Source organism: Mastacembelus armatus, chromosome 7 (assembly GCF_900324485.2).
Source record: "Mastacembelus armatus chromosome 7, fMasArm1.2, whole genome shotgun sequence".
Classification (NCBI taxonomy): Eukaryota; Metazoa; Chordata; class Actinopteri; order Synbranchiformes; family Mastacembelidae; genus Mastacembelus; species Mastacembelus armatus.
In genome coordinates this window covers 18,638,195-18,665,563 of record NC_046639.1, presented here as the reverse complement: position 1 = coordinate 18,665,563, position 27,369 = coordinate 18,638,195, and the positions used below count along the sequence as shown (strand labels likewise).

The window sequence follows — 27,369 nt, the reverse complement described above, 5'->3', positions numbered from 1 at the left end:
CTCGTTACAAAAAGTATTATCAGAAAATTAGTTACAAAACGTATTATCAGGAAATATACTTGACGTATAAGTGAACCATCCCAGACAAGCCAGAGTTGATACAGCGGAGATTTTTCTGTGAAAATCCCAGTCACGTCCTATACATGATTCTTATTTCTACACAGAAAAGGCAAAACGAACATGGACATAAAAATCCCAAAATGTAACTGTACTCATTGAACATTTGTATTCTAATTTAAAATAACAAATAGAAAAAGCACAGGACTATTTTGTAAGTAAGTATATGGGTAAATAAAAGCAAAAAATGCGTTTTTCTCATTCGTTCATTGTACTATAAATAAAAATAAAAACTGAAAGCGTTTTTCGTCATAATTTGAAGTAATTTGCATACTGCTTTGTAACTAACGTGAGTTTTCCAACGGGATCAGTAAAGTTTTCATTATGCTGTATCCTGTTTTATTCATTTGAACCTGAAAAGAAAAGTAAGCCTGTAAACTGCACAAAAGGGATCCATTTAGATTACATTACATTAATTTAGATTACTTTAGAAAACAAGATCAACTGGTGCAAAGAATTTAACAGCTTCCCAAGCAAATCCATCCAACTGTCCAGCACCTTTCCGGTCATAAGACGGTTTCTAGTCGTGCATGCTGGGTAAAGTAGTTTTATGGTTGGGAAATTCCAGTTTGTTCTCGACTATGGTAAATCCGGAAGAAACCTCATCTCCCAGAAACCCCGCTGCCATATTCCGATGTTAGTTCTTTTCCACACAAATGTCAGAATCGGTGCGTTTGTAGCAGAAAACCGCGATCAGGTTAAGTTTTCATCAGCGAACAGACTCTTCCGGTACATTAAAAGCAGATTTATAGTCAGAAGCGTCTTGTGCATCGGAGAAAAGCAGCTGGCTTGGACATGGAGGAGAGGATTGGCTTTGCTAATTAACTCGTAGCTAACGTTAGTTCGTAGCTAACAGAAGATGGAAGCTAACTGCAGCTGATTTTAGCTGTTGATTAAAAAAAAACCCCCGTCTGTTAGCTCGTTTATCTCCAGAGACTCTTCAGCGATGGAGGAAGTTGACAAAATTTTGATTCACGCCCTCAAACAAGTGGGCACGTAAGTACCAGCAGCATTTGGTTGTTCAGTTTGCAGGTGTGCACCACGCCGAGGTACCTGTGCGTTACTCAGGTGAGCTGTCAGCTGGTCAGGGTGGGAGTCGGTGCTGTCAGTCACGAGCCCTGCGTGTGATCAACAGCAGCTCGGCCCATCACATGATCAGCGCCCTTCACTTATTGCAGTTTGCATGTTATTTACTCCACGGGGATAAACTGAAATGTGAATGTTTCTAAATGACTGCAAATGTATCACAACCCCCCCCCCCCCCCAAAAAAAATCATGCAAAGTGAAGTGTCTCATTGTGACCCACAGTGAGGTGAGTGAGGAGGTCGACAGTGTCAAACAGTTCAGCAGTGAGCTGATAGTGGAGGCTGTGGTCAGATGTATCCGGGTGATCGATCCAGGCCTGGGCGGAGCTCTGCCCATCTCCCTTCCTCCAGGCATGTCTGCCCGTTTCAGAGTGGGCATGAGCCTGGCACAAGCCTGTCAGGTAACACTCCTCTGAGTTAGGACCCAATCTTTGCAATCACAACCAAGTGAAGACCTAAGTACAGTTTATGACCCTTTGTGTCCTGAATCCATTCATTTTTGTGTATGATACTTAGAACTACTGACATTAAAGGGTAAATGTAGACGTGGGCTCAGCTGGAACACTACCTGCAGTTCCTCGGTTCTGTTCCTCACATGTCGTGTTGGTTTGCAGGACCTCGGTTACAAAGGAGAGATCGGCTACCAGACTTTTCTGTACAGCAACGAGCCGGAGATCCGCTCCCTCCTCATGTTCCTGGTGGAGAAGCTGCCCAGAGAGAGCGCTGAGGCCTCAGACCAGCCCACAGGTACGGACCCCCTCACTCGCTGTGTCATCCACACAGTTTGTGTCATCTCACTCCAGAGAGACAGAAGCACACAGTCTACCTACATCATTAAATTATGACATGTATTGTCTCACTTGTCTTATTTGTGCAATGACACAAGCTACTCTTATCCTGGTTTTGTAGATGTCATGTAAAATCTTTGCACTGATGATGAGACTTGACTCCGAAGAACCTGGCACTGTTTTGTCAAAAATAACTAAAACAAAGCTTGTTTTAACAAGTTGACGTAGCTCTGTGTCAGAACTACGAAGTAAAATTTGATTTCAGCAGCGAGGTGTTTAAAAGAAGACACCGCACCGTGACAGGAACAGATTTAGAAACACTTCTTCTCGTCACCCAGGTAAATCTGTGGTCCTGCAGAGAGCCATTGCTGCTGCCATCAGAGCCCAGCTGGCTGTGCCCTGGCTGCCTGCAAACTGCAGACTGCCGCTGCATGAAGAAACTCAAGTAAACACTTTAAAGATGCATCTTAGTGTCCGAAAAAGGCTTTTTTTTAAACATGGTTGTACATGGGATGTTGGCATGGTTGGTGTAAAAGGCAAACCAGGTGTATTTAGATGAACCAAACTAGCCACAGAAATACACATCTATCTCTAAACTTTACTTATACCTCAAATTCTTTGAGGGAAATAATTTGCTATTGATTTGTATAAAAGTCTAATTCTGACAGGTGGATTCTGTGAATTCTAGTTTTAAATTGTCATTTTTATGTTTTAAATGTATAACTTTTATACTTTTACCTAATTAATATAATTAATGGTAGATTATTAGTTTTAACAGGGTATTTTTATGCTGTAGTATTGCTATGTTTATTTTAATAAAGCATCTCAGTACCACCTTCATCACTGTTTGCAGCTATATGGGACACATATGCAACTTTTGTTTACCAATGAGACCTGTGTAGAGTGACTGCCTGGATTCTGACCCGCAACATTTTCTTCCTGTTTAGGGTCCAGAAACGTTGCACAGTTTCCACGTTCAGCCGCTCAGTTTGCCATACTGCACTAAAGCTGCAGGACAGAAGCAGCGGAAAGGTGGGTCACGTGCACCGTGTTCATATTGCATAAGTTTCCTGTTTCGCCACAGTCCATCAGTGGCTTATTGTCATTGTTAGAATTTCAAAATTTGCAGTAACCTTCCTAAGAATGAAAATGTTTTTTTTTTCTTCATGATTGCCAGGGATGCAGTCAAGTCAGATTTTGTTTACGTAGCTAAGTTGCATGTGTGTGTGTGTTTTTGCGTGCGTTGTGGTTTCAGAGGTGATGGACTATTGGCGAGACATTCTTCCTCCTGTGACTGCTCAGGCTTCCCATCATGCCTCTGTGATGGCATCCCTGATGGAGCAGCACACTGCCGAGCTGAGTGCAGCTCAGGAGTGGGACACTGAGTGGAACAATCAGGGCCTCCTGTCTCGCCTCACTCCACAGGCAAATCACCAACACTCACATTTACGTTTCAGACGTAGACCTGTCCCCTCAGGATACGAAGGGACAGTTCAGATTTTTCCTTTCCATTTGTTACCATGTTTATATAAAAATGACTATGCAGTGGAATAAAGGATGTAATTTCTCCCTGTAGATATATAACTGCCATGTTAAATAAGTTTGTCTGTCTGTGAACAGGAATACCGCTCCAGGAAACTGACCCGGCTGCGGAAACGCATTGAGGAGCAGCTGCGTTCTGCTGCACTACCTCATCCTGAAAGTTCCTTTGGTGGTCCCCGCTCCACCTCCGACCTGGGGGAGCTGCTGCAGACCTTCAGAGGCTCTGCTCCTCCTGAACAGATCCTGTCCAAGGGCACCCACTTCACCCACACTCAAAAGTTCACCTTCACTCCGGTGAGGACTCCACCAGCAAAACGCAAAGTTACAGCATGGTTTAAAATGTCTCTGCTGTCATTAACCCTCTAACTGCTGTATGTGTATGTGTGTGTGTGTATGTGTGTATGTATGTCCAGGATTCGGCAGCAGTAACCAGCTCCATCCCCACTGGGCGACAGTCGGATGCTGATATCCAGCTCCGTCATCAGGAGGAACTGGCTTCCCTGCAGCAGCAGTTCCAGCAGCTGTGCAGTGACGTCGACCAGCTGACAGCAGACATGAAGCACATGAGTGTGACTAATACACAGGTAGAACACACACACCTTTGGTAAACCTGATGGGCAAATATATATTTGGGGAGGGCGGGGGGGGGTTGCTCTCTCAGCTGTGTCTTTGATTAGTTGATTGGGTCGCTCACCGCCCTGCTGATTGTTTATTACTTTTCCTGCATTTACCACTTTAGGTAAATCATATAGTCTGACCTGAAGAGTGGCTATGGCTGGAAAACACTGTGATTCATAGCTTTTTGGTGCAGTTTTGATTTGCTTACTTTCTCACTGGGAGGATCTCCCTACAAGTCACCAGATGATTTGGATTGAGACCACCTGTTTTTGAGGTCTTGCTGTGATTGTTTTGGTTCACACCTGGGTGTGATTACTGTATTTACACCAGATGAAACAGCACCAGGAGGGAAAGCAAACTGAACCTCCTTTATAACGGTTGTGTCATGTTTGGTGTAGGTGCTGGATGAGTTGAAGCAGAGAGTGCTGGGAAACTCTGAAAAGGAAGAGAGGAAGCAGGTGAAGAACAAAACGATTGACCTGTTGCCAGACGCGGACAACAACCTACTGAAGCTTCAGGTAAGAGGACTGATGGCTGCTCTGTGGGCACATCTACACACTCAGGACAGCACTCTGATTTAATGAAAACCCATGTGTTCCTTCATCCAGGCTCTGGTGGAGGCCAGCGCTAATCGGGTGGTGAACCTGGCCTCTCAGTGGGAGAAACACCGCGCTCCACTCATTGACGAGCACCGCAGGCTCAAAGAAATCTGCAGCAACCAGGATGTAAGCAGCAATGCACAGACTCTCTAACGGGGCATCAAACCTTACACTTGAATTTAAATTCCCTTTGCTTGTCTCCTTTTTCTTCAGTTGGAGTCGTCCAGAAAGCTGTCTGAAATCAAGTCTCTGCATGAAAAAATCCGTGTGTCTACAGAGGAGGCCAAGAAGAAGGAGGAAATGTACAAACAGCTGGTAAAAAAATAAATAAAATTGAAGTTACAGCTGGTTTGAATTCGAACACTCTACTTATACTGATCTTTATTAAATGAAATGTCATGTAAGGTTTGAAATTCTTTGGCAGCCTGATTTGCAGCTAACTTGTACGCACAACCTTTGGTGTGCCTTTGGCACTTTGCTGAATGTGCTAAATGTGTCTTTGTCTTTTTGTATTTTGCCTGATCCAACGTAGGTCACAGAGTTAGAGAATCTCTCTCAGGACGTGTCTCGCTCGGCGTACACGCAGCGGATTTTAGAGATCGTCAGCAACATCAAGAAACAGAAGGAGGAAATAACAAAAGTAAGGCTAAAAGCAAATCACAGGAAGGTGGATTTCAGTGCAGCCAATGAGAAATCCTCCTCAGAGCGGTGTCACGGCCCAGGGAGCTTTTTGAAAGGAAGTCAGTTCATTTCAGTGACGTTACTGCTGTAAAACTCCTCATCAACACTGTGCTGACTTTCCCTGGCAGATTTTATCAGACACCAAGGAGCTGCAGAAGGAGATCAACAACCTGACTGGAAAACTGGACAGGACCTTCGCTGTGACTGATGAGCTCATCTTTAAGGTAGCAGACGTTTTATTTCTTTTCGTTTATTCCTTTCAAATGGAAAGTGGACAGTTACACAGAACTAAACACAACAGCACATCGCAAATAGATGGCTGTCAAGAACACATGAAATAGAACAACAGCTGATCCAGCACAGGGCAGTGGTGTGATACAGTCTGCTGCACAGGACAAATGATGATCTGTTGCTGAGGAACCAACACTAATCCAGAGCAGCTGAGTCCACAGTTATGTCTTCAGCTGCTCACGCTACGTAAACATGTCCATCAAAATAACAGAACCAGGATAACATGACCTCTGCTGAAACACCTACTTAACAACCTGAAGTTCTGTTTACTACACAATACATCCAAAACAGGAACAGGCTGCAGTATTTTCCAGAACCAGCACAGGGACTCTATAATCCTGTGATTCCTGAAATGGTTGTTTTCAGTACACAGTTTGTGTTTTTGGACTCTTGTTGTATGGAATAATTCTTTTTTGTTGTGATTAGGACGCCAAAAAAGATGAATCCGTCCGAAAATCCTACAAGTACCTGGCTGCCCTGCATGAAGTACGTCATCATGTTTTTATTAGATTTCATCCTACCTGGCATCGTTATCCAAGAACATGTTGCATGTTATTTTCCCATCTTCCTTTTTTTCCTTAGAACTGCAATCAGTTGATCCAAACCATTGAGGACACCGGGACAATTTTACGAGAGATCCGAGATCTAGAGGAGCAGGTGGGATATTTTTCTAACTTAGCGTTAGCATTAGCACCAAGCATTAGGAAACTTAAATAGATCACATCAGTGGAAGATGTGTAAAAATCCTGTTTATAATTATTGATGCATTATTGTGTTCATCACTTTTAAAATTGCAGCTGGTAAAGGTGGAGCTAATGTTATCAGGTAGATATAGTGCAGGAAAAAGTACAAGGTTTGGTTCTGACGTGTAGTGAGGTCCAAGGATGAAGTAGCACAACATGGAAATAAGTAAAGTACAAATACCTCAGAACTGTTTTTCAGTACAGTAACTTAACTAAATGTACTGAATTACTTCCTCCCATTAGACACACAAAAAAAAATAAATCCTGGCATTGTGGCAGTAGGAGGAGGTTGCATTGGTTAATTTGCAGCAGCTTGTGCAGAGATATAGTCATTTTAACACATTGTCCCTGGTGTCTTAAATTACCCACAGATCGAGACAGAGAATGGGAATAAAACTGTGGCTAACCTGGAGAGGATTCTGGACGACTACAAGGCCATTCGACAGGAGAACTCCGCGCTTGCTGCCAAAGTCCGGGAGGGTTGAAGGGAACCGTGGTTTGCTCTGCTGTGCCTGCTGGGGCTGAAGCTGCTGCACAGATGGAAACAGCGCTGCAGGCTTCAAACTGAAGAGCCTGCTGTTCACTAACACCGCCCTCTGTTGCCAAAACCAGGCTGATTTTTGTACCACTTTAATGCACAGAGTGTTTGCATGGAGAGGACAGGTGTCGGTTTGTGATTTCTGTGGCTGGACACTGGTGCGATCAGTGGACAGCGGAGGGAGCTGTCAGACCTCTTCTTTTCAAACCCGGAGTCCTTCATTTTGCTGTACGAAACGTTTTGATAAGAAATCTTGATTAAAAATCAAATCTTTGACTTGGAATTTTTAATACAGGAAGTATTCCACCGTTTTCTGACATTAGCAGGTCCTTGTCGTCATGACTATATTTGAGCTGAATATGCTGAGTGAATGGCATTTGAATGTAGTCCATTTAAGTTGTCCAGCCCCATCAGCAAAGTATTGTTGTCAATAAGGCACCAGCTTAGATAAAGGTGCCTTACAAACCTGAAGATCAGCTGTAACTGAATGTGCTTAAAAATCAGTCTCTTACAAATAAAACAGACAAGTTAGATTTTTTTTTTTTTTTTAGTTTTTTTTTTATTTTTGTTAAACAATATCACATATGCGCTCCAGAATAAATTCACAAATGTTTTAATAAAGCTTACGTGGTTCACAGTTGAATTAAATATGATGTTGGACTTTGGCTGAAAGAAGAATTCCCCCCCCCCCAGTTTGCCAAATGCTGCTGTGCAGAATTACATGACACAGTTCATCAAATTAAGTGAATTATCTGAATGCATTTGTTTGCTTTGCTCATTCCTTATGGCTCTGTGAGCACAAATAAATGGACTTTAGTGTTAAATACCATGACGGGATCTATTTTTGAATAGCATTGTTATCAAGCATCCCCAGTAGCACCAAATAAATGTTCTCCATTAAACAGCTGTTTTTGCCCAATTTGCTTTTGTCATTGCAGTTACTGTACACCACATTGAGCACATTGAGGTGCAACATGTTCCTCAGCTCTTCATGCAGAATAGAACAAACACCACCTGTGATGGATCCTGGTGGTGTCTATCAACCAGGCTGGGGACCAAACTGGGCTCCTTTCACACTGGAGTAGTCCCACTGCAGCCCCGAGCCCTCAGCAGCAGGTTGAATCCAGGGGACGCAGCAGTGTGTGTGTGTGTGTGTGTGGGCGGGGGTGGGAGGGTGCACTTTAATGGCCACCAAGACTTCGGTTTTCTCCGCTTATCCAGTCGAGCACAATGAATGTCAGGCTCATGGTCATGAATATGAAGCCCAGTGCTGCGAAACATGCGGCCTGCAAACACACAGACAGTGCTGAAGCTCTAGACCCGTTGTGCTTCTGGCTGCTCTGTGTGCTTTGACTGACTCTTAAGTCACATGTGAACCTACCTGGATCTTTGGTCTGGAGCTCATGGGCTCCTGGTCGGAGGGGATGATGCGGATGTAGAACAGTCCAGGAAGGATGAAGATCAGACTGGGAGCAGTGGTAGCACCTGGACACATTGAGAAGGCACAATCAGTCATTTCACTTATGTTTGCTGCAAACCTAAAAACCAGGAACCTGGGGTACTCTGTGGACTGATTAGAGGAGGTCTGGGAGAGGAGGATGCCATCAGAGCCAATAATCTACATCATTGCTCCAAGCAAATAATTCAGACAATCCAAATAACTACAGATTGATTCACTTCATTCTACCCTTCACCCATAACTTCAGGCGTCTGTCACTTTAATGTCATTGTCGTTTCTTTCCCACTATTGTCTGTACGTACTTTTGCACACTAATCACATAAACACACTTCATATATTCACCATATATTCATAATAATGTATATTGAGATTCACTAGAGGTAATTATAGACCTGAACCTTCTTACAAACATCTAATAACTAATACCCCACCGCTAATGCCAAAGATGTCTCTGATGTTGGGAACGAGGATGACCAGCAGGTTGACAGCAAACAGCAGAGTCACGGCGATGGTGATGTGACGGAGCCAGTGGAAGGGTTTTCCTGGAAACAGCAGCTGCTGGAGGGCTCGACGGATCTGACAGGAACACAGAGGAAAGGGCAAGTCAGCGCCTCAAACCAACACTACAATACAGAAGAGCAGTGTCAGGAATCCCTGCAGAGCAGCAGAAATATTTTATATCGTTTGTGCACATTTATCATTTTATCAGCAATAAGACCGATCTTATCTGAAATGCCTAGCCCTGCTACACACAGTGGAACTAATCTGATATGATCCAAATCCCGCCCAATATTTTTATTTATTTATCTATATTGTATACAATGTGCTTCCACATAAATTCACCAAATGGACATGGAATTGATTAGTTAACTTCATTGCATGCATGTTTCAAATTAAAAGCCTTCCAATAGTTTAATGGGCATACTTCTTTGCTTTTCCTCTTTTAAGTCTTTTAATGTGAAACATCTGATGCAATTAGAGCTGTGGGGATTTGCATAAAGTTGTGTTTCTGATGTTATGGTCTGTGTTGCCCATCTATTTATCTTAGGTATTGGTTTTATTTTATTCCATTTAAAGAGGCCTGCCCACTTCAGTTCTTTCTTACATTTAGCATTTACGTCAATGTCAGAGAGTATTTGTTTAGGGATCACATGTGTCCTCACAGGAAACAGGACCACAGGTACGGTCAGAGTGACGGCGACCAGCACGGCGAGCCGGACACACAGGATGAGGGTGTCCAACGGGTCCACCATGCTGTAGGTGTGGAGGAGCTCTGCTTCAGTGTTCTCTGCACACACACAGACACAGAACGCGTCACTTCTCACTGTCATTAAACCGACTTATGTTCTGCATCTGACTTACAGAGATGCTGCTCTCACCGTAGAAGGTCAGATAGCCAAATGTGGCGGTGAAGAAGTACATGATGAACATGCCCAGGACTGAGACATTGCCAATGCTCTGCATTCTTCTCTTTGTTGGGCTTTAGGGGAACAAGATGGCAGCAGTTTTAATAATATGACACAGGTCATCTGCTGTAGTTTATTTTCAGCAGAGGTCATTTTTAATAAAGCTCCTCCCCAAAGGTGAAACTAACATTAAGCAGTTACACATTAGCAGCTCTGGCCCTGAGAACAGGTTATGTCTGTAATTAAAATCAGAACCTGTCTTCCCTATTTTGAGAAAGTTGCCTCTCCGGATGGTTAAAAATGTATTATAGTGTTAATGTGCTTCTGCTCTTTGACTTTGTGTGTGGATGTGTTTTCATGCAGGCGTGTTGCACCGTATGTAAGTATTCAGTCATTTATTCATCTTACTTGCTCAGTTCAGTGTAGATGGGAAGCACCTCAGGGTGACAAACAAAAGCAAACGCCAGGATGGGGATGGTATACGCCGTCTGCAAATCCGGCAACAGGAATTTCACATGAACTCGAGTGTAACATCAAACACCCACCCAAATGATTCCCGACCATACACACGTTCACATCTTATCATGAATGAAAACGTTCACTTGCAAATGGTATTTCTTGTGTGTGCTCGAAAGTCAGGGAGCTCCTCTCTGACCTCTTGGTTGACGGTGAAATATTTGGTGGTGCAGGCTTCGTCTGGGACAACTGTATCCACAGAGTGGTTGCCAAACGTGTCCAGAGGGCACGTGATGTTGAACCTCTTGTAGATGACCTGAAATGACAGAGCGAGTGAGAGCAGAGGTAACAAGAACACGCATGCTGTACCTTGTAGTGCTTGCTGTGTGATTACTCATTTCCCTAACAACAAATCATTTCTGCAGCACCAGCTGTGGGGTGACAGTGGCTATAAAGACCCCACTCAGACTTACCGCAGACAGGAAGAAGACCATGCAGGAGAGAGAGAATCCACTGGTGTAACCCAGGTACCCTGCAGAACATGAGAACACATCCGTCACACATACATAAGAGTCAAAACTACATGTGTCTCCTAGCTACTGCAGTGTTAATGTGCAGAAACAGACTTCATCCAAGTGCAGTTTCAGTTTCCTTCAGCTTCTTTGAATAATTTAGGAGAGTTTGGACGACTGTAGCAAATTCAGTGTAGACCATGCAGTAAGGAGCTTGAGTTCTTTCTAAAGATTTGAAGTGACTAATGTCCTGGTTGTGTGGATGATCTGTGGAAGATCTGGGTTTGGATGAAGCTGAGCGGATGTGACGTACCCAGGTGTTTCATCAGGGCCAGAGGGAGGATGATGCACACGCTGACGATGATGATGAGGTAGTTCCCATTCATGAACCAGTCGCTGGATGCAGAACACAATGCATCACATGTACACACTTTTAAATTTATTTCTGGGAAAGTTGTCAAATGTGGACTTGATATATTTGCACACACAAGATTAAACAATCCTTCCTCATACACTGTCAACAAAAGTAAACAGGTTACTGTATCATGGTGGAAAAAATTTGTTTCTCTTCAGATCAGTTCTCCACTGATGTTGTGGTTTGTTTGTTTCAGATTCTGACATCCTGACATTTTGTTTTTCATATTCCACCTTGGATTTATCCTTGTAATGGATACACACATGAGGTTTCCTATGTTGTGTTGATTTCCCAGTTGTTGGTGGTACTCACTCAGAGCTGGATGTCTGGCCAAGAAAGGTCTGGATGACCAGCGGTAACTCATATTTCACTATGAACAGGTAGCTGGACATGGCTGCAGAGGACGAAAACATATACACGATGTTCAGACTTGGTTCTTGTGTGCAAATGATTCATCATCTCCTTCACCTTCTCCTACTCACATCACATGCACATTTCAAATTCCTCGCCTGTTCGACACTGTCTTACCTCCGATGTTATGTAACGTGATGATGACAGCTGCTAAAATCTTCCCTGGATGGCCAAAAGCTCTGAGGCCCAGCTGCTCGTAGGCTCGAATCCCTGATGAGACCAGTGATAAAGGACCATGGACCATCACAAACGTTCAGACGATCAATAAACTGAATTAGCTTCATATACCCACGACTTACCCACGACTCCAGCACTGCGGAGCAGCAGATGGATGGAGTAACAGGACAGACAGGCAATACAAGTCAATAGGATTCTGTAAAACACAACAAGTGATGATTACTTCTATTGTGCAGTCAGCTGTATTAATGATTAAATAATCCGTTGTTTCTTCATGGGCGCCAACACAAAAGAGGTTGTAGACCCTTGTTGGATCCTGATAACCTGATGTCTATATTAGAGACAATATTGTTAATATACAGTGGAGGGGTGAAGGCACTAATACTTTCTTTTAATGTTCCATTAGACTGGATGTTTTTAAATAATTTAGTATAATATAATATTATATATTTGATTTTATCTGCATTTTTTCAGTATCACTATTATAAGTGATTCCTGTTGACTGAATAAATGGTTTATTCTATTTTAAACAAATATAGAGCACTCATAGCTGCATCCACATCATAGTTGATGTTTTCCCTCCACTGACCCAGACCTGATGTTCCCACAGTGTGAACGGACCAAACCAGATGTTCTCAGATCAGATCTGGGCCACTTGCATATGTGGTCCTAGATCTGATTCCTATCCGATGTGTGAGTGTGTGAGCGCTGTCAGAACGGTCAGATCAGAATCCATGTGGTTGTTTTAACGTCTCCCTGCTCTGCACATATCGCCTGTCGTCATCATTCATTCTGCGGGGGGACAGTGGAGAGATCAGGACACTTCACATTTGTTGGATATTTATGGAGAAGCTTCTGATCTGATGGAGCCAAAATGACCATCACACAAATTACATTGTTCTGTCCCATTTCAGTTCGCTGCCATCCACACTCTCTGATTTCACGTTGTTCTCAACTGTCCAACTGTCGGCTGACCACCAGACGCCCTCAGACTTTCCCTCCTTTTTACAGCCACCTGATCATCCCACCAAGTCACACACCTGTTCCCAGTTTCTCCAGTTATCCAGCCAGTTCCACACCCTGCTTGTTTCTCCTGCTCACATTTCTGTGGTTCATGCTGCAGACTCTGGTTTTTGCTTACTTGTGTACCTAGGCCCCGGGCTCTCTACACACCAAGGTATGTGATATGTTGCACAAGTAGCTGTTTGCACTAAAGGCAGCTTTGCAACACTGACATAGTCTATTTTTGTACGTGCTCTTATTGGGTCAGTATTACTACAGGTGTGACAGCAGGTATACTATTTAGAAATAGACCGGAGAGAAGAATGCTATGAAACACTAATTTATAAAGAGAAACAAGGAACTCTGTGCCGTCACAAACAGAAATGAAATGCAGCCTGAGACCAATTGCTTTGCCAGGTGTCTCTAATTTTCTGAAGATAAATGTCACAACTTGTGCTGTGGACGTTGCTTATCTCTGCTGTCCAGCTGTAGCTGTGAGCGCAGCACATTGTGGACGGTTTGAAAAAACAACAGGGATTAAAATGGACACATCACACACATGTTAGGCTGTGATATGTGTCATGTGTCAGGTTTTGGCTGCTGCTGTTTAATGTTGACCCTGTTAACTCCTGTGCCTGTTCGCCTTCATTCTGTGAACCAACGAAGCACTGAAAATCTCTGTGTCAGGATGAAGTTCAGTTGTAGTGTTTATACCAAACTGTGTGTATTTCTGATGCTCACAGGAAGAGGACGATGCCTGTGTTGGACATGGCGTACGACAGACCCAGAATGCCGCTCCCCATGATGGCGTTGCTCAGGTTGAAGACCGACATCCCAAAGGAGGTTTTACCCTCAAACTGTAAGACACGAGACTGAGGTATTAACTAACAATGATTTGACAATGCAATGCCAGAAGCAATGCCTCTCACCTCCCCTTACAAACACATCTTCTATAGTTTGAAGGCCAAGGTTGAAACATGGCTGCCTAGATTTTTCATTTTATTGTATTTTATTCTTTAAAAAAAGTGTGTGGTGGCCTAAAGGTTAAAATGCTGCATATTGTTCTCCATCTTTATCTTTCTTCTACTGTCATCTCTACTTTTCATTTTCAAAACACACTAAACAACAGCAAAAACCCTAACTGGGATTTACTTTGACCTAAACTGTAGCTTGTGATATATCCCTCCGTTATCGAGATGATGTCCTTATTGAGAATATAATAATGAAGAGATTGACTTTCACAATTAAGTCAAGAAGAATTAGAAGTTCAGGTCCAGTGTTTCCCTGTTTTTGATCCACTGTCCCTGCTTTATTTTCATCCAGTCCTTTAGGATGTGGCGATAAATTGCAAATCTCAGGAGCCAAAGCCCATTGATGTGAGTTATAGCCAGGGCGAGACAGAACAGACGGTGCAGCAACAGACTCGTTCATACTCACGTCTGTGAACTGAGGTCTCTTCGATCCATCGCTCTTGTGCGGCAGGAACTTTTCTTCCTCTGGTGCGACTCTGCAGCATCCATCACAAATACAAGCAGAAACTCTGAAACTGTTCCAGCTTTAAAGGATGAACATAATTTAGTGTAACCTCAGAGTGAGCCGGACACACAGAGGAAACCTACCCTTCCTCCCCGGGCATAGCAACATGGTGGTGACCGTTCGATAACTTCTGCAGTTCCATTTTTATGAAGGGCTCAGGCTGAGTTATTTCTTCTTCAGGAGGTTTTCAAACGAATCAAAAGGTGTCAGAAGGTGGAATCTGAAAGAAACGATTGAGGCAGAGTGTGAAAGTGTTTGGGGTCAGTCTGTCCTCTGTCGTCCCGTTGGATATTCAATGTTTTGACAGTTGAGCTTTTGGATAAATTAACAGCTTCACCCAAGGGTGTAAAGCTGATCTGTGAACAGGCAGAGACAGCGAGCAGCTAAGTAAAGGGAGCTGGTATTGTGATATATTTCCCTAACCCAGGAGCTTCAAGGCACACATTCAAAAGCAGAACCCTGCAGGTTTTTCCTGTTGCTTCTGCTTCATTAAAAATATGCAATGACAGAAAATCAGGCAAAGAGAGAGAAATTACATAATCAGAGTATGTCATCAGTATCGAAGTACATGTCCGAGCCCAGTGAGCCAAACACACACCCCCCTATGCATGTCTGCGTCTGGTCTGAATGTGCCGAACCCCCAGCACGGATCCTGGGCGTTCCCCTTAGGACAAACAGACAGTCTAATGTTTGGACTGTGCAAACAAAGCCAGCAGTTTTAAAGCAGCTCAAAATAAAACAACAAACAAACAAGCAAAGCAACTTCCTCAGAATCATAAGACAAGGAGCAGCTGAAACATGGTGAATCCAAACTCCCAGAATTATTTGAACTTGATCCGACTATATTAAGAAAGCCTAAAAAAGCTGTGCATTAATTATGGTCATAATCTCACACAAAGAAGCCTTCTTTGTGATGACGACATTCAGTTTTTCTTAGAGAATAAACCCTAAATTATTTTTCATGCTGTACTCATCATCCTGTAGACTTTTGTTTTGATATATCTTCTTCCCTTAATGGATTAGGATGATTTTTTTTTTTTTTTTTTTTTTTTTTTTTTGGGTGTTTAAAGCAACTTTTAAACCTGGAAGAAGAAGAATTTCCCACGTTTGTGTAAAAACAGCCTTTCTGCTCAAACTGAGAATGTGTGTGTCTGCTTGGATATAAAAGTTCAGTTCATTTGAGTCCTGTGACCGTGACAGGCAACAGCATGAGATCTGTTTGATAAATGTGCCCACTGACTGTAATACTGTAATAGCAGCCGCTGTGCTAAGAAAAGGAGCACTAGCTAACCGTAGCCTCTGTCTGTCACATGGAGCTGCAGGTGACATTTGCATCAGAGCAAAGAGGAAAGATCCAGGATCAACACTGGATATGGAAGAGGTTTGTCCCTCTGCAGAGGAAGCAAACTATGGAGGCCCTGAAGGGTCATGATGGGAAATTCTTTTGCATTCCCTTTGCACTCATAGAGGAAGGCTGAGGTACGGATAATGATACGGTATAAACTCTGCAGCGGTTATGGGTTCGCCTGGAGCTGCACAGCAACAAATCTGGGTCTTTGCAGCTAGAGAGAGTTACAGTAAGTTAACCTCATCCTGCTGCTGCTGAAGCTGATGCTGACGTTGACAGTAGCTGGGACTGGGTGCTTTGGTTGTTATGCTTGTGGCTGTGACACATTAGTTCACGATGGGGAAACTCTAACTAACTGGAGGCCACAGGCCAGGAGGAGCATCTGCAGTTGTGCTCACAGATGTTTTCTGTTGGAGTTCAGCCTTTTGAAAGGAACAGTGATGAGCAAGTGCATCGTGTCTCCTTTCTGTTGTATCTGCATAGGACCATAGCCATTTCTCTTAGGCAAAATATTGTGTGGAAAGTTAAAATGTAAAGGAATCCCCAGCACATGAACTCAGGTATTCACAGCAAGATATTTAGATTTGACAAATAGTGACATTAACTGGTAAACAGCAGGGCTGCAGAAACACACACGGATGAGAGTCTAGCTGTTTAGCTACAACACAGTTGACTCATAAAACACTTCCTGACTCCATGTGACCCTGAATGGGACAAAGAGGCGTAGAAGATGGACAGATGGGACACAATAAGTAAATTTTACCAGGCAGACATATTATTCTGTTCAACGAACGAGCAGCTGAATAGACTGTGTGCTGGTCTTTGCTAAAAATGTAATGCATTACAATCACATTTTGTTCTGGCACATCACACAACATTTCCCCAGAGTCTGTGAAAAGCAGTGTCGCTGGACAGATACCAGGCTGGAGAGGAGCCAGCTCTGCTGCACTTGTAGATATCAGAGGTGACAGTGATAACAGCTGAGAATGACCTCGCTCAAACAGAACCGGGCTGATTCCCCAGACTTTGACATTTGTAGAGTAGTCACCACACTCAGTGTATTTGTAAATACTCGCCCCATGTAGAGGGTCGCGTTTTCGTGGCCCCCTGCTTTTTACTGCCACCGCTAAATACGTTTATGTCCCCCAGAGAGCAGACAGGCATTTGAATTAGAGGTAAACGCATTTATTTTGGTGCTGTCATGAAGATCGGGTGTTGTCTCAACCTTTAGTGTTTACACTGGAAACTAGTTCACTGAGATCAGTGTGTTCGAATGCACCACCTCCCACTAAAACTGGAGGGTCTTACTCTGAAGGTAAAGACGATGCATGTTTGCAGTGTCTATAAAAGTCAAACGCTTTCCTGTGGTCTGTGGCTGGCCTGACGCTCTCTGACTTATTGTGACTCAGGTGCACCCACCCACCCCGTGCACCAATCACGCTCAAGAGATTCTTGCCAAAGACATGTTTCCACGTGTACACAGAAAAGCTTTATTTATGACGTACTCCTCTTTAGTTAGAGGACTAGTTCAACACTTAGTGGGTTAGTGAGATGTCCAGATGAATGTCATATTTGAGTCTGTGTGTTAAATACATATCTGGAGTCAGGGTGTAGTTAGCCTAGCTTAGCATAAAGACTGGAAATAGAGGGAAAGAGTTAGCCTGGCTCTGCTATTGCTATTGGTTTAATATATGGTTTAATATATGTTCTGCTCAATCTTACAAAAATGCATCGAACATGTTTTTTTTAAACGATATATAATAATTTATTTGTTATATAAAACAATTTATTGCTCAGGTAAAGTCAAAATGACAGATTTAGTATCTAGTAGAAGTATAAAGTACAAGAAAATACAAATAAAGTACAAAATACATGGATCTTGAACTTGTCCCGAAGTACAATATTTGAGTAACTGTAGGTATTTTTGCTCACTGGGTTTCTCCTTGTGCTTCCGGTCTAAGTGAAAGTAAACCACACCCTGACTCCCAAACTTTCTCTTTAAGGAAAAATTTCTGCAGATTTGATAAATTGTTCCACATTTGTGAAGGTCACATTTGGAAGACAAAGCCTTTTTTTTTTAATATATATCATCCAGAGTTTTAAAACATTATTTTGATCCCACGGAGAGAAAATATCAGTGTTTCATGAGTTTTACAGCAGAAAAAACAAACACAACTGCCTGAGGCAGTACAATAGATACAGTCTGCCATACAGTGAGGTGAGGGGGAGCATATACAGTACAATGTGTTCCTGAATGAGGCCCTACCCTATTTCCTCACATGCATTGTCTAGATTGAGATCTTACATAAATACCTTCACCTTTTTCCTGTGTTTTAGTCTTTTGTTAAATGTGCAGTGTCTGTCTGAGACCTGTGGAATGACAAACCTCAGCTGATGCTCAACTTTATGCCAGCACCTGCAAAACTTTGCGTTGTTGTTATTGTGGGATTTTTCCTCAGCTATAGTTTTTATACATTTTTATATCCCTGAATTCACTTTAATGTAGAGATGGATTTATTGTTATTATTACAATGCAGACTTGTACTATTGTGCATTACTCATATTAACCTACTTATTTACAAAGTTCCAGTCAATTTTAGGTTTTTTTTTTTATTTTTTTTTAGATTATTTTATTCTGTTTATTTACATTTTTCTGGAGCCTACTTAGGTTTTGGTTGTAATTTTGACATTAAGTGTGGAAAACCTATGTTCCTGCATGCCTTTTTGTTTGTGTGAAGTGGCTGCTGCAACAACACAGATCTCCTCTGGAGATTAAAAAGTTATTTATAGGTTTATCTAAAATGTGTAAAATGTGGTGAAGGTAAAATACCAGGAGTAGAAACAACAGGGGAATCAGCTCAGCCTGGCTCTGTCCAAAATTCCAAAACACACCAACCAACAAGCTCAGTAGGAAAATAAAAAACAGAGAGTAAAAAAAGCTGTACACTACACACCAACACAGCTGCACAATCTATATCCTCCAACCGTCCAATGAGTGTTATGAACCTCTGAGAATCGAAGGCTATGAGAGCTGGCTGGTGCCTGTAACAAAGCTCTGCTCTGCTCCCATGGTCCTTCACTCTCACTGAGCAGATCTCCTCACTAACACGTGGCAGCACAGTCGCTCCAGCTCAGCCAGAGGAATGCAGAAACTTACCCGCAGAAACAAGTCGCAGGAAAGTCCCTGAAGCAGAGTGGGGAAGCCTGCGTGGTGAAGTCCGTGGAAGAGAGTAACAGATTAGGCAGGGAGGGTCCTGACACTGGCCTTGGTTGTGGAGAAGCAGTGTCTCAGGGAGAAGCTGCATAGGGGAGCAGTGCTGGGAGCCGACAGTGAGGAGGGAGGGGTGCTGAAATGACGGTTTCAAGTTTCTTCTGATGTCACATGTGCAGGCACTCCTCTTCCTTTGCAAAAAACACAAGAAAACTGTGACTGTCTCTCCGGGCTCTGCTGATGGATTGCTGTAGGGGGGGGGCGTTTACTGGCCTGCTCATACACTGGGCCTATTGCCTTGTTTCCATGTTGCAGCTCTCTTCCCAATCCCTCTCCACTGCAGCAGTGGAAATATGGTGAGGTAGTCCGGACATGGTTGCACAAGAGACTGTCTGCATTCGAAACAAACTGGAAAAAGCTTTACTATGTTAGATCAATGTGGAAACCTTCCAGAAAAAGGTAAATGAATAAGCCAGGGTGCCCCAGAAATGACCGTGGTAACCTGAGTCCTGAAGCCAAACGGAGCTCAGATGGTCCAGGATACATACATTCCCACGGTTATTTTGGTGCATTGTTTCCACACAGGACCAGTTTCAGTCGAGTGTGTGTGTGTGTGTGTGTGCGTGTGTGTGAGGGTGTGTGTGCGTGTGTGTGTGTGCGTGTGTGGACATTTGACATTTGGCTGCTCTAACAATGTTCCTTAAGCTATTAAGCCTTCACTGCATGATTTATAGTGTAAAAAACACTTTGGATTTTCCACATGTAAAAACAGAGTTGCACTTTTTAAGTGAATAGGAGAGTTATTAGAGTAACTGTACATGAAGCAAGTTTACAGATGCAGAAATTCAAAGGTACTCATATTCCAATAAAACAGCTAGTGCAGGACTTTAAAGGAGTGCTCATCTATATATCTGAGCTGAGCAGCTGATAGTTAAATATAAATAATCTGTGGGACACATGAACGTCTTGTTTTTCCAGCAGCTGTAGCCTCTGGACAAGGATAAAACCTGATGGTTGTGTTTTCACTAAAAGTAATATATGAAAGATTTTTAAAGAAGACAGTCTTTGTGAGAACAGAGATAAATGTGATAAACCTGACATGTGATAAATCCTTAACATGAAGCCTCCAAACACAAAGATTTCAGATAAAGGGGTGTGCCAATCTGTAACAGACATCTGTGATGGATGCACTTGTGTAATCTCTGTTTTAGCTCGTCCAGGCAGTCTCCTCGCTCCTCCGAGCACAAAATAAGAGCTCTGGGACAAAACGACTTCTGTGCCAACCAAGGAGCAATAAAATAAGGGAATTGGGATTCACCCATGTTCTTGTTTGTAATACAAGTGGCATCACTATGATGTTCATATTACAAACTGGCACTAGTGGTGTTTGTACGCTAGTAAACTGTTCTTCCTTGTAGCTAATGCTATAGGCATATGCTATAAACTGAACAATGTAAGATGGACTGTAGTATTATTCTAATACAGTGCTGATCGTGGTAGTATTACTGATATCTACAGACTGAAAGTAGATTGAAGGCAGATTTTGACTTGTTGCAACTGTGCGTAGCTGTTAATGTTCAAACACAGTGAAGGGGTTTATGGGTAAGCGTAGGTCATTGATGGTTGCAGATGGCAGAATGTGCACACCTCCTTCATTCTGCCTGCTGATTGGTTGATCTGACTTCCTGTTGGGAGGTGGGTGGGAGGAGGTGAGCTGATAATGAGACCGAAGTAAAAAAAAAGAATAAAATACTTTCTTTTTTGTTTTTGTAAAATGCCTTGAGATGATGGTATTGTGATTTAGTGCTATACAAATAAAACTGAGTTGCATTGAATTAAATTGAATTTAAATATCAATATAATAAACTATTGAATAGTCAGAATAATTAGAGAATAAATTTTAGGTTTTAAATTTATTTAAATCAATAACTGTCTGATACTCAGAAATATTATTCCAATGGCTCAAGACATAAAAAATGTAAATATTATCCTTCTGCTTTTCACTTTGCCTTTCTGAGCAACCAGTTGGACCACTTGAGCATAACCAGTCTACATTTGTTCATTTGTTTGATTTTCCCCTCAGCTCCCTTGTATACAACTGATGATGAGTTTTACATTTATAAAGACCACTGTGAGGAAAAAAATCTCTGGGCTTGTGTAGGTTGTGTTGAGAAGTGACCACAGGTTGAGCATGTTGACATCAATGAGTCTCCACAGACTCTGAGTTCACGTATAAATAGCAACCGTTTCAGAGGATTAGAGGGACTCACACACACACGCACACACACGCACACACACACACACACACATACACACAAACATTTAACAGTTTGTATAGTGGTGTTGGACTGGATCAGGGGCTCTGGTCACACCTGTATGTAAATATAACACTGGAGTGAATAAATGATACCAAAATGTGAAATAATTCTGATGTGTATGTGGCAACTGGTATTTCACAGTAAAAAACAAAACAATACAGTTGTACTTTTTCCTTTTCTACATTTATCTGATAACTTTAGTTCCTTTTCAGAATCAGATGAATCAAACAAAATACAGTCTAATCATCAAACTTTATTGATCCCTGGTGGGAAATTCCCAAACTACCCAGCAGTATGGAAAGTACTTCAAATTAGAAGTATATAAGGTAGTTAACATTAGCTCCACCTTTACCAGCTGCAACATTAACACTACTTTTACTTTGGATACTTCAAGTACATTTGGATGTTGGTGCTTTTGGACTTTTAACCACATAACCACACACAGAGAAAACATGAGTTCAGGTATTATCCAAGTTTAGGACCACAGGTTGATTTTTGGGATATTATACAGCTGACAAGTACTGTCATTGTCATTAGGGGTCCAGCAGTGCATTTTTGCCAGGGACCTTCTAATAGGTTAATCCAGATTGGATTAGAAACTACTGCTCATGTTGGATGTTGGTACCTGTCTAAACAGGACCCACATCAATGTACAGCAGTATAATGTTGACACACATGCGCTCCCAAACCTTGTCTACTAGTCTACAGTATAATCCTTTAAATATTGTTTTAATACTGACGCCTTGTATGTTAATCTGTCAATGTGTTACCGCTTTGATAAAGCATGTTTTTCTCTTCGTCCCAGCCAATCAGTGCAGTGATTCTCCGACTCCGGCACGGCAGCCCATTAAGATCCACTTAGTGCCGACGTCATTAAGCTGCTTAACGCAGCAGATGAATGGAGGGAGAAACTGAGAAAGAATTGTTTACACTGATGTTGGACTGCAGACAGGATCATGATGACATGTCTCTGTAGAAAGTAGACTACTGACCTGATTACTATCCACCATAAGATTTTCTCACAGTCAGGAGGTGAGCTCTGGAATTTCTGAGTGATCCAAGCAGCCGGCATGGAGTGCATCGGCCAGGTAACTGCTGTGATCAGCACACCACCATAGTGTCAAAGCGTGTAAAGAGTCTGCTCACAATGGTGCAATTCCTGTTTCTCGTGTTTTGCAGTAATAGCAGCATTTTTGTTTTTCTATTGTTCTGAGGACACACATTCATCTTAAACCTCATGACTAGACTCTAATTAAAGTTACTGTAGCATGTTTCTACAGGACATACTGTAGTAAAGTAAAATATCTTGTTCAAAGAGAAGATTTTTTTAATCATAATCTTTAACTGAGTCTGTTGTGACAACAGGTGACACCCCAGCTGATGTTGGCCGTGGGCACAGCTGTGATTGGCTCTCTGCAGTTTGGCTACAACACAGGCGTCATCAATGCACCTCAAAATGTGAGTATTTTCTACTGTGAGAGTGAGTGAGAAAGGAGGCAAAAAAGGATGGATATACCTTTTTTTTAAAAAAATATGTGAGAATGATGACTGGAGTGGAGAGGGACAGCTACATGGTAAAATGTTCACTCAGGATGCTGGAAGAAATAACTGTCCAGGGAGCACAAATGAAAAAGCAACTCTTTAATTAGCTAATATTTTACACCTTTGACACTAATGTGCACTGTTTCTGCTAAATGAACTCATAAAAATCAAGGCAATAATAAATAATGGTTAAAACTGCTTTCCATGAAAAAAAGCCACATACATTATGTGACTGCATTATCATCTTATTTCTATGATAGAGACTTGGTACTGTTTTGTTGGTCTTGACATTCCCATTCCATTTCAAATATTTAGAAGAAATCATTAAATTTAAACAAATTATATTTTATGTCTTTAAAATAGCAAACATTGTCTTTCACCGAATTATGTGTGATTGATGATTAGAGTGTATTCATTACAATCTTATTTATTAAGACGCTACAGTGATTCTTTATATGCGGAGTATGACGTGTGTATCCTGATATGTGATTGGTCCAGTTTCTAAGATGCCGCCCACTCTGCTCCCTGGCTGCATTCTGATTGGTCAGGAACCCAGTCCCGCACTAAAACAAGCCAATTTTACTGCTACCTGTTAAACAGTGCATATACATCCATGGTAAGCACAGCAGTGACTGTGTGTGAGCCGATCCCTCTGTAACAAATCCACAGCTGGGTTATAACATCTGTAAATAAAAATGCAGGAAGGTGTTGCAGCTCGTATGTTGCCTGAGAGGAGAAATCCTGCAGATGAAAACAGACTGTATTAGTTTTGTACATTACACTCACAGAATACATTTCAATAATAATGGCATACTTTAATCACAATGGATGTATTACTCATTATTATAAAGGCAACAGAAAAATATTCCACCTTAAGAGGAGAGGCTTTGCTTAAGGCTACAGCGAGGCAATGTATGTCACCAGTTTGAGTCCAGCCAGGGACTTTGCATGTTCACCTGAGCCTGTGGGCTGTGTTTGAAGGTGGTCTGACAGAAATCTGAATTGACGGGAAGCAGGTTAATGAGATAATGTAGCAGTTTGTTGAAGGCATTAAGGATTAAGGAGCTCAAGCTTATCAGGAAAGTTAAAGATGGTGTACTTGCAGGTGCACTACTGCCTAAGCTCTTTTGAAACCTTTACTTTATTATTGCAATAATATGTGGGGAGATGAAGAATACAACATACCCTGCACCTATGCTTGAAAATTGGATTGTATCTATTCTGCTGAAGTGCACGTGTATTGTTGTTAGGGTTACTGTCAGTCTGGAATCAGTCTACCATGCACATAGATTTATTCAAACTGTCTGTGAAGTTTTGTCTATCTTCTTGCACACTGAGCCTGTTTTTGTGTGTTTTAGATCATTGAGAGCTTCTACAATGAGACGTGGAGCGGCAGGTTTTCAGAGCCCATCTCTAAGACCACCTTAACAGCTCTGTGGTCGCTCTCTGTGGCCATCTTCTCCGTGGGGGGGATGTTCGGCTCCTTCTCTGTCGGCATCTTCGCCAACCACTTCGGCAGGTACAGCTCACCCTATGACCAACGTTGTTCCTTAAAAAAATAACCACACACACACAAAGCATGACTGAATGCTGTGCTTACCCCTCGAAGGAGGAACTCCATGCTCATGGCCAATGTGCTCGCCTTTATTGCTGCCGGGTTTATGGGTTCCTCCAAGCTGGCTGCTTCCTTTGAGATGCTCATCATCGGGCGTTTCATCGTGGGTCTCCACTCTGGCCTCTCCACCGGCTTTGTGCCCATGTACGTGGAGGAAATCTCCCCCACATCTCTGCGTGGAGCTTTAGGGACTCTCCATCAGCTTGGAGTGGTGGTCGGCATCCTCATGGCACAGGTGAGGAGCAGACAAACCAGCACTTATACCCACTCAGTTTTTTGACTTAGGGGGGTGGAAGAGCTTTATTTTTGACTTTACAACAATGTTGCTGGTTTGTTTCTGACTTGTAACTAATATAATGCTCTGGTACTGTCAAGTGTCGTGTGCAGCCTGTGTAAGCAGCGTGCTGTGTGTGTTGTGTAGGTCTTTGGGATTGATTTCATCATGGGGAATGACTCGCTGTGGCCCCTCCTGTTGGGTTTCCCTCTGCTGCCAGCAGTGCTGCAGTGTGCCCTGCTGCCCCTCTGCCCCGAGAGCCCCCGATACCTCCTCATCAACTGCAACGAGGAGAGCAAAGCCCGCAGCAGTGAGACACTCACACAGAATACACTGTTTTAACAATATGACTCAAAGGTCAGCATTGGTGTAACAGTGGCTGTCAGGAAGGTACACTGAAAAAACATCATGTCCATATCAATAACAGCTTCACAACTGAAAGCAAAATGAAGAAGCCTGGACTCTGTGGAGAAAACATCTGGGAGAAACCTCCTTGTCTCCATCTTCAGGCCAGATGCAGTACTATCTATTTTAGGCATTTGATAGCTTTGCATGGTGACCATCTCACACGACAGATACAACCAGGTTCCACACACCTGCTATTTGGAGAAGCTTTATTATTATTATCCCTGACCAGGCTGACGCAGATGTAACTTCTGTGTTCCAGTCTTGATGAAGCTGCGGGGCACGGACGAGGTGAGCGAGGACATGCAGGAGATGAAGGAGGAGAGCCAGCAGATGATGAGGGAGAAGAAGGTGACCATCCCCGAATTGTTCCGCTCCCCAATCTATCGTCAGCCCATCATGGTTGCCATCATGCTGCAGCTCTCACAGCAGCTGTCTGGAATCAACGCTGTAAGTCAGAGGTCCAGGGGAACCATGGTGTCCCTGATGAGAGTCGATCTGATGACTGCATACAATCATATTCTTCTGGTTCTTATGGCATATGTTTCTTCTTTTAGCACAGTGCTAAGGCTTCACTTCCATCTTTTCTGCAGCAGTAGAAGGAAATGAAGCTTTGGAAATGGATGCAAACAGTTCCTCCAGGTGTCCCAACTTCGGTTGAGGTCCTCCAACAAACTGTGTGTGTATAAAGGCAGTGTTGGAAAAGACTGTGGTCCATTATTTGGACCCTCCAGCCCAGCAGGAAGCAGGAATGCGCATCTCCCTTTGAATTAGCATGTAGTTGTCATTTGCAGGGTGTCTGGTCTCAGAGCTCCTCTCTCAGTGTCTGAGAACCACTGCTCAGCTGGAGAGCAAGGACACATCTGGGCTGCTGTGTTTGCCCAGAACCTGCAGCTCATACTGCGGTCAGCAGATCAAGTCATACACTCAAAACGCAAACTGCAGAAGATGTAAAGGAGCTGTTCTGTGTGTTATTTCATCCTCAGGTGTTTTACTACTCGACTGGGATCTTTGAGCGGGCGGGTGTGTCCCAGCCAGTCTATGCCACCATTGGTGCAGGCGTAGTCAACACTATCTTCACTGTGGTGTCTGTAAGTGACAGAATGTGTACCTCCGGGACGGTGGTGCCATTTACCTTTGCTTAGTAACACCCTGTGTGTCCCCGCAGCTCTTTGTGGTGGAGCATGTGGGCAGGAGGCCTCTTCACCTCATCGGTTTGATGGGGATGGCGGTGTCAGCCGTGTTCCTGACTGCTGCCATGGCCCTGCTGGTACGTTTCCTCACGTCATCACCTTTACCTCATCCACTAGACTTTTCTAAATAAGGCCACTGAGCTTTTGTGCTGTGCCGTGTTCCTCAGGACCAGCTCGGGTGGATGTGCTACGTCAGCATGGTTGCCGTCTTCTGCTTTGTAGCGTTTTTTGAAATCGGCCCCGGCCCCATCCCCTGGTTCATTGTGTCAGAGCTCTTCAGCCAGGGGCCCCGGCCTGCTGCTGTTGCAGTCGCTGGTTTCTCCAACTGGTCTGCCAACTTTTTAGTGGGGATGGGCTTCCAGTATGTGGAGGTAAGACAGTTAATGCTTAAAATGATGCTGCCACATATTATAGTTTATCTTCAGACCAGAAATACCATGAAGCAGTGGTGACCAAATAAATAGTGCAGATTTGAAGTACTTGTACTTTATACGAGTATTTCTATTTTATGCAACTTGACTACTTTACTACATTTCAGGAGGAAATACTGTGTTTTTTTATTGCATTATTATCTACCACCTATGATCCAATATCTACTCACTACAATCATCATCTAAGTATTTAACTCCAAATGTGATGATTTTTTTCTATTTGCATTTTTCTGATAAACAACAACTTATTTATTATCAGCCACAGGTTTCTACAGAATCTTTTACTTTTATTTTTTTAAGTACATTTTACTGACGTAGGATTTGAATGCAGGACTTCCACCTGGAGCATTTTCAGTGTGGTACTGCTACTGTTACTGAAGTAAAGGATCTGCGTACTTCTTCTACAACCGTGTCCTGCAGTTAAAGAAGTTCTGTTTGCTTGATTGCAGCAACTCTGCGGCCCTTACGTCTTCATCATCTTCACTGTCCTGCTGCTCGGCTTCTTCGTCTTCACCTACTTCACGGTGCCGGAGACCAAGGGCCGCACCTTTGATGAGATTGCAGCTGGCTTCCGGCAGTCGGCTGGTCATGGTCCTGACAAGTACTCGGCCCCCGAAGAGTTTAACTCGCTCAGGGGGGACGACCCGGACCTTTAA

General features: G+C 42.9%; 3 protein-coding genes across 4 annotated transcripts; 2 read left to right on the top strand and 1 right to left on the bottom strand.

The window, feature by feature from the left end:
- Nucleotides 1–726: 726 nt before the first annotated feature.
- ccdc22 (CCC complex scaffolding subunit CCDC22) lies at nucleotides 727–7,921 on the top strand. Its single transcript, XM_026332148.2, has 16 exons — nucleotides 727–1,113; nucleotides 1,426–1,603; nucleotides 1,817–1,949; nucleotides 2,329–2,435; nucleotides 2,938–3,022; nucleotides 3,246–3,415; nucleotides 3,611–3,826; nucleotides 3,946–4,116; nucleotides 4,549–4,668; nucleotides 4,759–4,875; nucleotides 4,963–5,064; nucleotides 5,282–5,389; nucleotides 5,559–5,654; nucleotides 6,148–6,207; nucleotides 6,304–6,378; nucleotides 6,836–7,921. Exons 1-16 carry the CDS (start codon nucleotides 1,064–1,066, stop codon nucleotides 6,947–6,949), a joined length of 1,902 nt encoding a protein of 633 aa, XP_026187933.1. The 5' UTR covers nucleotides 727–1,063; the 3' UTR covers nucleotides 6,950–7,921.
- On the bottom strand, nucleotides 7,689–19,551 carry LOC113145434 (sodium-coupled neutral amino acid transporter 3-like). Of its 2 annotated transcripts, none has more exons than XM_026332166.2 (16): nucleotides 18,882–19,549; nucleotides 14,460–14,596; nucleotides 14,278–14,347; nucleotides 13,582–13,697; nucleotides 11,961–12,034; nucleotides 11,779–11,871; nucleotides 11,563–11,644; nucleotides 11,149–11,231; nucleotides 10,797–10,855; nucleotides 10,523–10,639; nucleotides 10,276–10,355; nucleotides 9,841–9,941; nucleotides 9,625–9,749; nucleotides 8,893–9,037; nucleotides 8,384–8,487; nucleotides 7,689–8,288 (listed from the first exon to the last, which is right to left on the bottom strand). In XM_026332166.2, the coding sequence occupies exons 2-16, from the start codon at nucleotides 14,516–14,518 to the stop codon at nucleotides 8,184–8,186; spliced, it is 1,413 nt and encodes a 470-aa protein (XP_026187951.1). In that variant the 5' UTR covers nucleotides 14,519–14,596; nucleotides 18,882–19,549; the 3' UTR covers nucleotides 7,689–8,183. The 2 variants fall into 2 exon arrangements, 1 of the variants encoding a protein (XP_026187951.1); XR_003297238.2 differs by having other exon boundaries at nucleotides 8,251–8,288; nucleotides 9,567–9,749; nucleotides 18,882–19,551.
- Nucleotides 13,581–27,369, top strand: LOC113145432 (solute carrier family 2, facilitated glucose transporter member 1-like). The gene is made up of 11 exons (XM_026332160.1): nucleotides 13,581–13,717; nucleotides 22,059–22,341; nucleotides 22,619–22,711; nucleotides 24,154–24,314; nucleotides 24,405–24,645; nucleotides 24,832–24,994; nucleotides 25,352–25,539; nucleotides 26,076–26,180; nucleotides 26,258–26,359; nucleotides 26,450–26,653; nucleotides 27,163–27,369. The coding sequence occupies exons 2-11, from the start codon at nucleotides 22,324–22,326 to the stop codon at nucleotides 27,367–27,369; spliced, it is 1,482 nt and encodes a 493-aa protein (XP_026187945.1). The 5' UTR covers nucleotides 13,581–13,717; nucleotides 22,059–22,323.

Bases quoted from the DNA above. Each gene is read 5' to 3' on its own strand.
- ccdc22 (XM_026332148.2), top strand. From the start codon at position 1,064: ATGGAGGAAGTTGACAAAATTTTGATTCACGCCCTCAAACAAGTGGGC. The intron at 5,065-5,281 runs GTAAAAAAATAA...GATCCAACGTAG, and splicing joins AGGAAATGTACAAACAGCTG to GTCACAGAGTTAGAGAATCT. The intron at 5,655-6,147 runs GTAGCAGACGTT...TGTTGTGATTAG, and splicing joins CTGATGAGCTCATCTTTAAG to GACGCCAAAAAAGATGAATC.
- LOC113145434 (XM_026332166.2), bottom strand. From the start codon at position 14,518: ATGGAACTGCAGAAGTTATCGAACGGTCACCACCATGTTGCTATGCCC. The intron at 12,035-13,581 runs GTGAGCATCAGA...TGTGTTTTACAG, and splicing joins ACAGGCATCGTCCTCTTCCT to AATCCTATTGACTTGTATTG. The intron at 10,356-10,522 runs GTCAGAGAGGAG...CCGGATTTGCAG, and splicing joins ATTTCACCGTCAACCAAGAG to ACGGCGTATACCATCCCCAT.
- LOC113145432 (XM_026332160.1), top strand. The intron at 24,646-24,831 runs GTGAGGAGCAGA...TGTGTTGTGTAG, and splicing joins TCGGCATCCTCATGGCACAG to GTCTTTGGGATTGATTTCAT. The intron at 26,181-26,257 runs GTAAGTGACAGA...GTGTCCCCGCAG, and splicing joins CTATCTTCACTGTGGTGTCT to CTCTTTGTGGTGGAGCATGT.